At 41.0% G+C, this 12,304-nt stretch overlaps 1 protein-coding gene and 1 long non-coding RNA gene across 6 annotated transcripts; one reads left to right on the plus strand and one right to left on the minus strand.

Moving 5' to 3' along the window:
* The first annotated feature begins 291 nt into the window (after positions 1-291).
* On the plus strand, positions 292-4,311 carry LOC130466319 (uncharacterized). 5 transcript variants are annotated; one of them, XR_008926423.1, is made up of 4 exons: positions 292-779; positions 2,645-3,040; positions 3,254-3,456; positions 3,978-4,311. It is a non-coding gene; the product is annotated as an uncharacterized lncRNA (long non-coding RNA). The 5 variants fall into 5 exon arrangements; XR_008926422.1 differs by lacking the exon at positions 292-779 and adding an exon at positions 1,352-1,724; XR_008926421.1 differs by lacking the exon at positions 292-779 and having other exon boundaries at positions 1,355-2,780; positions 2,887-3,040.
* Positions 4,312-5,025: 714 nt separating this feature from the next.
* On the minus strand, positions 5,026-5,970 carry LOC130463412 (uncharacterized). The gene has a single exon (XM_056832541.1). The coding sequence runs from the start codon at positions 5,968-5,970 to the stop codon at positions 5,026-5,028; it is 945 nt and encodes a 314-aa protein (XP_056688519.1).
* Positions 5,971-12,304: the final 6,334 nt, after the last annotated feature.

The raw sequence follows: 12,304 nt of genomic DNA on the forward strand, positions 1-12,304 counted from the left end.
CAGCGAAAGTAGGTTGGCCGTTTTGCAGGCACGCATTACAGGCCGTTTTGTTGGCTCTTACACAATTGCTAGGCCGTTTTGTAGGCTCATATTATATAAAGTATTCTGACTAGTCTATTGACATTCTACTCTTCAGCCACTTTTCTCTATTTTAACTGGGATATTCTCGCTGGCAGTTGGTGGTTCTTCTTCATATTTCCTTTTGCCTTTGGCCCCGGCCGGGTCTTTCCTCCATGCTGATGGGTTAAGAGTGGTGAGGTAGCAGTCTCTTGCACTAGTAGAAAAATATTGATTTGCTGCTACGCGCTAGCGCCGTTTATTTGCTAACGCCTCCAATTAAACGATAAATTATTAATTGGCGACGTTATAACACCACTAATCCATAATAATTATTAATCAGCGGCGTTTAATGATATTTACGCCGCCAAACTCATAAGGTAAAACCCTTGCCTTTCCTTTCCTTTCGTATCCTTCAGTTGTCTTCTTCTTGCTTTTTTTGAGTGTCTGTATCCTTCTCCCTTCTTCTTTCATTCTTCTTCACCACCAATTATCTCCTCTTTAATTGATTTTGACTGATCTCCACGGCCGTCGTCTCAAAACGGTACAGATCGACTCATCTCGACTGCGAATCACAAAACTCTTCACACTCGTCTATGATCTACTGAAATTATGTGAAAATCAGAGCAACTATCTAAAATCGTCGATTCACGGGGTTGGTTCAAGTTTTCGGGTGACTGATACCATTGTTTCAAGTTCTCCGGCCGTCGTGCTTAGTCTAGGTAAGTTTCGCTCCTACTCCTTGAGTCCTTTCTCCTTCTTGCCGTTTTTTCAATTCAATTACGTTATTCTATCTCTTTCATATTTCGATTTACATCTTTCGATTTACATGAATTACTTCTGAATTATTGGATTATTTTTTTTTGTAATTATGTGTTTTAATTTCTAGGGTTTGTGTAATTTTCATTGTTCTTTTGGCATTTGGACGAAATTGTGGTAATTATAGAACTATTTGTCTTTAAAATTCATCTAATTTCGTAATTGCTTTTGTGAAATTAGTTTTTTCCCCTTGTGAATTTTGTGGTATTGAAACTTTGTGGATCCCAAATTCTATAGGGAAGTTGATATATCTATGAACCTTAATCTTAGAAATACTAGCATTGAATGTCTTCCTAGCGCCATAACAAAATTAGACAACCTGCAAAATTGGACATTATGTGTTGCAGTCAGGTTAAAGAGTTGCCAAGAAATTTTGTTAAATTGGACAACCTCAAGTACTTGGTATTTTTTTTGGGAGCGGTTTGACTGATTTGCCGTCAGGATTTGGGAAATTGACATCTTTGTAGAAGTTAAATAAATTCATGATTGGGAAAGGCAATGGTATAGACTCTCTTCCAGCCTTGAATCTTGTAGGACATTATATCTCTCTGTCCAGTTTTCATACCTTGACCAAGAGTTTCTGTTATATCTTTTAGAGTTTGGTTTCATATTGTATATGTTCAAGTACTTTTTGTTATATCTCCATATGTTACTCAGGGGCCGTGGTCTTAAACTCTTAATTATTAGTTTAGAATTCAGACTTAAATGAATGCTTTCGAAGAACAATGAATGTTTCGCTAGGAACCATACTACTTACCCTCTTCATAGAATTTCCAGCGGCGGCGAATCTGGAGGATGTGGGAGTTCAAACAGTCATTATAGAGTACACAAACTGGTGTTATTTCTGGGTATGATTGGTTTTTTTATAATTCAAGTATAATTTCTTTCATAATAACCCTCTTTTTAATTGAAAGTTTTGTTTTATTGTTGTAATTGCTTGCGTGCGAATTGGACTGATGGGTTGTTTGAACTATGGTGTTCTTGATCAATTGGGTGTAAAATTCAAGTGTAGTTTCATCGGAAAATAGCCCCTTTTTTTTATTGAAGTTTTGTTTTTTAGTTGTAATTGCTTCAAATTTACTTGATGGGTTGTTCGAGTTATAGTGTTCTTGATTGTTTGATTAATTGGGTTTTTAATTTAAGTGTAGTTTCTTTCATGCTATTGTAAGTTCAATGCTAGAATGTAGACAACTAGACAATGATCCGTTTTTTAAGGTTAGATTGTTGCTGCCATTCCTTGATAGAGATCATTGGAAAATAGTTTCTTTGTTTCTTTGTTTTTCTATATACTGCCTACAGAGTATTTAATATTGCAGTTTTTTTTATTATCAATAGTTAGTTGTTGGGACGATAGTTAAAACAACTAGCGAATTTCTACTTCCCTCTTGGCTAATTTTGATTGTCGCCTATCAATCGGTACTACCTATTGTTTAAGACATTTATTTTGATCATTCTATTAATAACTCTATTCGAATAACTCTATTCTTAACAAATTTGATTCTTTGTATGTTTACATTAGGTAGTGCTTTTTTTGGCATAGAGTACATGATATGTTAGGTGATACTTGTCTGTTCCTATACTCAGCGTTTCATCAATAGTACACTTGAGTTTCACTGGGATAAATCTGTTATTATTCAGTACATGTAGTCTGTTAATACAAGGAGACCGTGGTTGATAAGAAACAAGTGATATTTGAAAATTAGGTGGCCCGAACCACTTCTTTTTCCTTAAGTTTCCTACTTTGAGTATAGAGCGTTCTTGCTTACAGGCACTCACCTCTACACAACATTAGGAGACAATGGGAGCTATCATCTGATCGAACTGCACAGTACCCATCTACCATGTTATTGCCAGCTGACCATGATGATCGTGTGGTGCCTTTGCACTCACTTAAATAGTTGGCTGTGTGTTCTCTGAAACTGCTGCAGTGCATGCTTTTTCTTGTCACTAAGTGATACCATGCCGCACACGCCTTTCCTTTCCTAAAATATGTACTGTATTATATTGCAGACATTGCAACATGTTCCTTGCACAAGCTTGGAGAATAGCCCTCAAAAGAATCCAATTATTGATAGAACTAAGTTTAAGGCTGGTCATGGAGCAGGACGCCCAACTCAAAAGATGGTTGGTACCCTATAATGCGAGTTCGTGTTGAAAACATCAGGTATAATCAGGTTAACTTTGGTATACTTAGAAAACTAATGCAGCAAAAATGAATATCTACCTTTTATCTAGTGTAGATTCTAGTTGTAGATTGCAGATGTAATTTCTATGCTGGTATATGTGATGAAAGACAAATTAAGGAGCTTGGTTAATGGGTTTTTAGATTTGAGTTAAGGTAACAACAGTCCTAACAGGTGATCTGATTGTGATCCAGGAAGGCTTGAACATAACAGCAACGAAAGATTGGACAAACTTCAGACTGTAAGCTTCAGTGGAGTGTAGTGTGGCCCAGAATGATGATCTTGATGGTAAATAGAGTTTTAATCTCGCAATGCTGCAGGGTACTTACTTAATTACCTAAGGTGGAATATGCATCAAGTCTGACAGACAAATAGGGAGGGCAGCAGACAAAACTTGGTTAGTACAACTTTAATTCTGTATGCTTAAATCAAGTTTAATTTTGTATGATTTTTCATGATTTTTTTTGGTTGACATTCAAATCCTGATTTGATCTTTCTTTTCCTAATATTCTAGAGGTTTACCTCTATTTAACTCCCACTATCCAGAAACTGTGAAATATGTTGTTGAGTTCCATATTAGTTCCATTTTATGATAATAATTGTCTTTGTAATTAACTTAATAACCTTTTTCCCCCTTCTTGTCTCTGTAATTAGTTACCTATACCACACACACACCCCCCCCTCTCCCTCTAAATATAAATATCATTATAGAAGAGAATCCTGACAACTTCCTAATCACCATGGGAAGAAGTATGGCATTCTGTTGATCATCATGTGACCTGACAACTTCCTAATCCTAATAACTTATTGTTCACTCATTTTTACCACATCCCTTTTCTCTAAGCTCCTTCACTTCTTCGTACTCATTTAGATGATTTAAAGTTTATTGTATGTGTCAACTTATTTTATGATATATAGATTATTTTGTTAGGTTTGCACGTCACTAAGTGGAGAGCGTTTCACCAATGAGCAAATTGATGAAATACGAGACAAATGGGAATCATACTTCACCGAACATTGTGTGTAAATAACCTTTCATCGATCTCTTTTTGTGGATGTTTCCTGCTATTGAAGTCATATATAATTGCCTTATTATATTTTTGGTGCAAAATTGTAACGTACGAAGTGTAAAAGACATGGTTACGTTCGACTTCAAACGTAACTATTTAGTTGGTTTATTTTTGTAAACATATGATGGTGGTATTATATGTAAAAATCAAAGTTTATTGGAAGTTATTGGTGGTTGATGATACTTTTGGACATTGTATAAATGTGGCGTGAGTACAGGTTCTACATTTTTTGGCTTATTGAATATAGAAAATAAATTATTTTATAAAACAAAATTACACATTATTCGCGGCATTTTAACTCCTGAAATTTTACAAAGTTTGAGGCGTTTAGGTACAAAACGCCGCCTAACAATACTATTAATTTGAGGCGTTTTTCTACGTATACGCCGCAAATGAATCAATAATTAGAGGCGTTTTTTAACGCCGCAAATCAATCCTATTCATTTGCTGCCACTCTATTTGCTGCTACGCCAAAAACGCCGCAAATGAATATAAAAGTGACGCCTCAAATGAATGTTTTTCTACTAGTGTTGCTTGCTGTTGATCTCCGTGTATAGTCCCTATTTCCCCATCGTCACACACAAACTTCAGGAGCATGAGATGGGTGATGACTACTGCCTTAATCTTGTTCAAGGTGGGACGTCCCAAAATGACATTGTACGCAGTCAAATCTTTGACGATTAGGAAATCCACCCCCATCTTTCGTACATCTTTCCGCCCTCCAATCCGAACTGGCAAGTTGATGACGCCTACTGGATGTATGATGCTTCCTGCAAAGCCAATGATAGGGTAGTGGATGCTCTCTATGGTTTTAGGGTCGTGAGCTAGGAGGCTTACGCACTCCATGCTCATTATATCAGATAAACTTCCTATATCTATCAAGATGCGTTTTACCCTCATGTTAGAGATTTGATCTCGACCACAAGAGGGTCGTAATGCGGGGTGGCTACACGTCCACCGTCCGATTCACATATTTCTATCCGAGGGAATGGGTCCACTGGTGATTTCCCTGATAACATTACCTGACCTAGACGGCGGGCATAATCTTTTTGTCCCCTCATGGTGGGCCCTCCAGCAGCTGGTCCTCCTGATATGACGGCTACAAATCCTCCTTCGCTGTGATTTCCTTCTGTAGCTGAGATAGGTGACTTGTTTTTCTTGTAATGATTTTTTCCTGTGCCGTGGGTGCTTCTTTGCAAGTAGTTTTTTAGGTGCCCCTTGGAGGCTAGGCCGTCCAGGGCTCTCTTTAGGCTCTTGTAATCCTTGGTGTCATGTCCTATATCTTCGTGGAACTGGCAATACAGCTTAGGATCTCGACTCTCAGCAGGAGATTTCATGGGAAAGGGTCGTTCCAGGTCGAACCTGGTTTCGACGTCCACTAGGATTGTGAGAAGGTTTGTATTGTATTCAAAATATTCTCTCTCTTGTGGGCGTCCTCTCTTCTGCCAGGGAGAATTGGTATCATATTCTTTCGAAAGAGCCCAAGTACCATTTACTCGTGGGACTTTCCTGTCTATCTTTTCTTTCTTCCCTGAGGAGTCCGTCACTTCACCAGCCTTTCCATCCTTGGATGCACTGCATATTTCTTTTGCGTGAATAAAGTCTTCGGCCTCGTCCAGGACTTCAGCCATCGTCCGGACAATTTTCTTAACCAAGTCAAACTTGAATGACCCTTTCTTCAATCCTCTGATAAAATTATCGAAGGAGACGCCATCGGGCAGATCTGGGATCTGTCCGGCTTCTAGATTGAAGCGCTTAACATAGTTTCTCAAAGACTCGTCTTTTCCTTGTTGAATGCGTCCCAAGTGCATGCTTGTTTTCCTTTCTTCCTTGTATGCCATGAACCTGGTGGAGAACAAGGTTTGTAGCTCGTTAAAGGAAGCAATTGATCCTGGGGGCAGTCATTCAAACCATTTGGACGCCACTCCTTTAAGGGTAGCTGGGAAATATTTGCACCATGTGGCCTCATTGGTTCCTTGAACATACATGTGGTGACGGTATGCAACTAGGTGCATATCTGGGCGGTGGAACCGTCATAAGCTTCAATGGTGGGAGTTTTGACTTTAGGCTCTTTCGGGGCGTTCATTATGTCCTCACAGAAGGGAGTGCTCATGTGTCTCAACGTCAAGTTATTCAATCCCTGTTGGATATGATAAGTTGGTTCACGGCAGCTTGAGATCATACGAGGACGCATGCTCACTCTGTTGGGTGTCATCTGAGTTTGTCCTCGAGTAGAGGGGTAAAATGGAGGATCTTCCATAATTGGAGTAGATCCATTGTCTGATAATTCAAATTCAGCTTCATAGTGTTCCTGACGTCTCGAGGATGACCACAGAATGGCCAGTTGGTTTACCCGGGAAGGTTGTCGCGTGGCCTGCTCTCGCCGAGGCAGAAAGGCTTGATGGCTGCGGTCAATCTCCGAGCGTTCTGTCAAAGGACTAGCTGCTCGGCTAGCTTGAGGACGGGAACTTTCTCCTGCTCTCTAGACGTTGGATCTGAGTGGCATCATGTTTATCCGATAGACACCTAGTGTGAGGGGGGTCGAAAAAGCACGAGGCTAATGCGTGACCTCGTCCCTCGTGGGCGTGACTTTCTTTTTGTCAAATCAAGTGTATTTGGATTTCCTGTGAGTTTACACCCAATTGACTAGTAATATAGGAGTCGCCATTCATTTTTTAACGACAATGAGAAAAACTGACAAAACCCGGTTATCGTGACATAAAGGGAGTGCAATTATGTTTGACCACGACGGCCATAGGTTCCCTTGTGATCCCTGGTGTGGGGATCGCTCAACGTACACCCGCAGGGTAGAGATTGAGGGTTCGGGGGACTGTAACTACCGAGAGGAGTACTCGCTCTTCGATAACTCCAGAGGCAAGATATCCTTACTAGCTCAACATAAATAATTGAAGGAACATGCGTTAACTATTAAACTAATCTGAATTGATTTTAACAATATGCAACACATAATACTAGATCGATCGTGATTATCTTGTTTAGATTGATTCAAGGGACCTAGCATGATAGTTCAATTTCCCAAGATATTATCTTTATTAGGCGTGATAGAACAATCAGATTTAATAGTTTAACAGTTTTATAAAAGGGCGAGGAAATCGATTAAATCATGCAAAGGGACACATTACGACGCACCCTTGAGAGGTACGTCATGGTTCTCATAAAACTAACCACTTTGGCTTTTCTATCTCTCCTTTTATTTAACGAATCTCAAGTTTCCATGCTTAATTCTTTAGCTACAAGGGACAGGATACGTTCTGTTCGATTTTTTGATCGATTGCGACAGAACGCGGGATCAATTTTGCAGCGTGAGGCTTAGGCTTAGGGGTTGGAGTCAATACTCAGAATATGAATTGTGTGTCTGTTCTTTTCACGTCGAATTTGGGGCTGTATTTATAGGGAAGAGTTCGTGGAAAGATAGAATTTTAGAGCACTAATCCAAGAAGAATTAGGAGAGAACACGTACCCAGGTATTTTCAGCGCCCAGGGCTGGGCGTTAAAGATTTCGGCGCCCAGCTCTGGGCGTTGAAAATGGGATCCAGGCAATTTCAGCGCCTAGGGCTGGGCGTTGAAAATGATGTTTGGGCCGAGTTCTTTGTCAGATTTGGACTCTTAGAATCCGGAGTGTTTGAGACTTATCCGAGTCTTTTAGTGCGTATCAACTTTATGACGGAATGCGTCTGGGCCCGTTACGAACTCTAGGTTCGTTAGGATTTTAATTAATACGTAACTCTTATTTTCGAGCTATACTAGGAACAGGATTCCTCTTGCAAATTATATCTCTTTTAGGATTTATGTTAGAGTGCAACACCTAATTCTGACAAGTTTCTATCTTTTATGACTTGCCACTTTTAACAACTACCTATTATGGAAGTTACTATTTTTAGCAGGTTTCTATAAATAGCAGGTTCGGGTGAAATGAAAAGGGCGATCGAGATTCGTTATTTTACAGGAGATGCGTTGCCAAGTGGAGATTTATGTTCTCATCATCGAACCTTCCCTTTCGGGAATGGGGACAAAAGTAGGTGTCTACAGTTATCCCCCACTTTGACTGAGTCTCGGGATGAGACGATGGTCAAAGTACTGGACGGAGTGCGTCACACAAGCCATAGTGTATGTGACTCGTTTTGCGAGGGTCTCATGAGCCCCCGAGTGATAACATTTGACTTAAGGGTCATCACTTGAAGTGTCGACATATCCCTCACGTGTCATTGGGATTTGTCAACGGATAGTATAGAAACTCCCTCACTTTGTCATTGGAAGTATCTAAAGATGCGTAGAAACTCCCTCACTTTGTCATTGGAAGTAGCTACAGATGTTTTCGAAATCAAAGCTAAAAAGTGTAATTGGGCCTGGCCAAGCCAAATCACGAAGTAAAATGTTTTTTTAAAAAGATTCTCATTTTCAGGGTTAGCTAAACGAGAAAACCCCCTTGTTTTTATGGGACGTAAAACGAAGGAAAATCCAGCACATCGTTCTTTTTTGGAAAAACGGAAAACCAATCCTTTAATTTTTGGAAAAAGGGAAAACCGGAAAAAGTTATCGCTACGGCGACTAAGGACCTGCGCGGTTAGTGGCGCAGACCCCGCCGGCTGAAGATGGCGAGCCTGTCCGCTGAGGGTGGACGCCCCGTCCGATAGAAGTGGACGAATCTGTTTCGACATCTGTTTATGGTTTTTTGAAAATAAGGACCTACGCGGTTTGTGACGTAGACCCCGCCGGCTGAAGATGGCGAGCCTGTCCGCTAAGGGTGGACACCCCGTCCGATAGAAGTGGACGAATCTGTTTTAAAGTTTTGAAAATAAGGATCTACGCGGTTAGTGACGTAGACCCCGCCGGCTGAAGATGGCGAGCCTGTTTTTTGCTTTGTTTTGAAAATTCTATTTTCTTTTCATTTTGGAAGACTGAGGACCTGCGCGGTTAGTGACGCAGACCCCGCCCGCTGAAGGTGGGCGAGCCCTGTCCGCTAAGGGTGGACGCCCCGCTCGCTGGAGGTGAGCAAACCTGAATTCGTCTTTTCGATTTGGGACTCCCGTGCCGCGATCTTGCCTGATTGAGGTGGGCAAGTCCCTATTTCATTTTTTTTCTTCTGATTTCTTTTGAGAATTTCTTTTTATTCATTCTTGTAGGAGCGAATTCTTCCGAGGGATGCTCGGATTTAGTTGCAACCTGAATGTGGGTTGACAATGTGTTTAGATGGACCATAGTCTCGTGGTCATCACCTTTTTATGGTTTTGAGCTAGTCTTTTCGGCTCAATTTTGCCACTACCTGGGTCCTTGATTAGGGGACTATGTATAAGTATCAACGGCGACCTTTGTCTTGAGGTCGTAAACCGGTTTTATTTTTTGAGACATCCAAACACGGGACTTCGTACAGCGTAGTCTGGGAATATTGTTTTAACTTTGCATAATATATATTTTCCTTCGAGCCCCCAAGCAGTCGTGCTTGACGGTCATCTCTTGTCAAAGAGGTTCCTTGGGGATAAGCATTTTGTAATGTCCTTGATCGTGTTTGGGATCGTGCTCGTAAGTGCGAGCGATCTTTGTAGTGGTGTGCTCCTCCTAACAAAGCCGTGAGGTGCGACTTTCAGTAAATAAATCGGCAATTTTTGAGTCGAATGGATACGGCAGGGCCCTATAGAAGTCAGGGGCCTTTTTGGTCTGGGATCATTTTCGGCGCCCATGCCTGGGCGTTAAAGATTTCGGCGCCCATGCCTGGGCGCTGAAAATTATTTCTGGCGAGGTTTCTTGATGACACAGTTGGCCTCTTGTTCGTTCGTTTTCTTTTTTTTTCTTTTCTTCTAGAGATTCTATTTTTGGAACGAACCGTTCATTTGAGATCACCGTTGATTGGGGAATAACAATTATTTCTCGAGAAACCGTAGCCGATTGGTGGACTACGGTGTTTGTCGTTTTTGGGCGATTATTTAAAGGGACTGTCACTCTTAAGGCGTGCAGTTATTGCAATAGTTGGGCGAGTCTATATGGCCCGAGGAACATGCCTTGAGGCGTAAGATTTTGATCGCTCTTTTTTTTCTTTTGAACGCGTTCGTGAATGTTCGATACTTAGAGCAACATGTATGTGCGAACGAGGGTTCATGGGATGGCCGTTGCGTGCGGTCCATTAATCAGTTCGCTTGAATCATTTTTTTGAGCAATGACTGATTTTGAATAATTTTCTTAGAGGCTTGATAGGGTTCAGGCCCGTTCATGAAGTGGGCTCAAGCATCGTGCACTTTCTATCGTTCAAACATTTGCTTCGAGATTTTTTATTTTGCTATGGTCGTTTCGTAGCTTGGAGCCCCCAAGTATGCATGTTGGGATGCTTCCTTTTGGCGTACGAATTTTGTAGGTTCTTTCGAGAAAGATGCCTTGGGGTTCCGCTCGTGTAGGTGCGAGCTATCCCTTCCGTGGTAGGTAATGTTTTGCTACCTTTAATCCTTAATGTAGAAGTCGTGTGGCTTGCATTTTGAATTTGGGCGATAAGTAGTCTTTGCCTCTTTTACACATGCTCTTTGGTCGTGCCCGCATTAGTGCAATATGCCTTACTCGTTTTTTTTTAGACTTATACCGTGGGATGGTTAAACTTATGGTGCGACGTAGGCTTGTGTGGCCTAACCGCATGTATTAGAACATTTCTCCAGGTGTTGGGATATCATTATTATTTTTTGCATTGGAGTACTTCATCACGCCTCGTTCAGGTGCTCGAACAAGTGTAGCACCTTCTGCGTGGGTGTGCACGGCTTATTACTTCGTTCGATGCGAGGATTCATAGATGTTTCTTTCTTGTTTTTATATCTGGGCAAAATTTGGCAAGCCGAGAGAATCAGCACCCAGGCTGGGGCGTTAAAGATATCGGCGCCCAGGTCTGGGCGTTGAAAATGATTTCTGGGCAGAATTTGACAGTTTTTTGTCCTTGATTTTTCTTTCGCTTTTGCTTTGGAACGACGTAGACTGTGTAACAGGCGCTTATAGGGCGAGCGTTATGTGCAGTAGTTTGATCGGAGTTTTGGTGACTCGCGATTTTCAGTTACCCTTGATAGTGGGGTGACTTTATATATTCTAAGTGGTGCTTAGAATTTGGGAGGGGTTGTAGCCATTCTAAGGTTCGTTTTACACGATCAAACCTTAGGATTGTGCCCCTATGACGTGTGTATAGCATTAGCGTCGAGAATTTGCGGTAAAATCATCATTTCGAGCATTTTTAGAGTGTTTTTCTCAAGCCCCCAATTATAGCGACGGGATTGGCTTGGTGCTATAATGCTTGGCATACGTTTTTATGCATTCATGGTGACATGGATCATGAATAGTTTGAACCAGACTCGTTTAGTGCGAGGTGCGTTCGAGTAGTGATTTGCTACTTCTCTTGTAGACGTCGTATTGTGCGACACTGCCATGGTCAAGGTAGTCACATGTTGAAGTATGCCTTGACCAAAAGCTAGGTGCCTTTCTTTACCCATAATCATATTTAGAAATCTTTTTGACTCACTTGCAACATCGAGATAAACACATACTTAGCTTAAACCAACGACGCTTTATTATGTTTGAAGAAGTCTTTGAAAATTATTTGAAATCCGCGTCCTACTATGTACAATCCGAGGTGTCCTAAGTAAGTTGACTTATAGAAGGGTTCGTACAGGATTACATGAGTGAATCAAAATACTGTTACGATTTTTGGAATGCTGTCTAAGGATTTGCTGGAAGCCAGGGTGCAGGCGTCAAGATATTATTTGTGCCCGTGTGGCACATGCTTTAGGTTTTTTAGGGCCATTATTTCCAGAATTGGAGCAATATAAACCGCTTTCAAATTGACTTAGATTTACTTGGTGTAGGCCTGTACAAAAGGTCAAGGTATACTTAGTTCTTTCCCTAGCTCTTTCATTTCAATTTTTAGCCCCCATTTGCTATTACGTCTTCTCATTAATAATGCTTTTAGATTTCGATTTTAGATGCCCGTGTCATATGTCTGAGTAGGGTGAGGCTTGGTTAAGTGCCAAGTCCTATTGAAAATTTCTGATTTTTTCCAAAGGGGATTTGCAAGCATTTGAATTACTATGAACGGGTGCCCTAAGTTCGAAGGAACGATGGGGTGATGCCGTAGAATAATCCTCTTTATTGCAAGCTTACTGCCTTTACTACTTGTTGGCAATTATGACTGTG

This window comes from Spinacia oleracea, chromosome 1 (genome assembly GCF_020520425.1).
Source record: "Spinacia oleracea cultivar Varoflay chromosome 1, BTI_SOV_V1, whole genome shotgun sequence".
Classification (NCBI taxonomy): domain Eukaryota; kingdom Viridiplantae; phylum Streptophyta; class Magnoliopsida; order Caryophyllales; family Amaranthaceae; genus Spinacia; species Spinacia oleracea.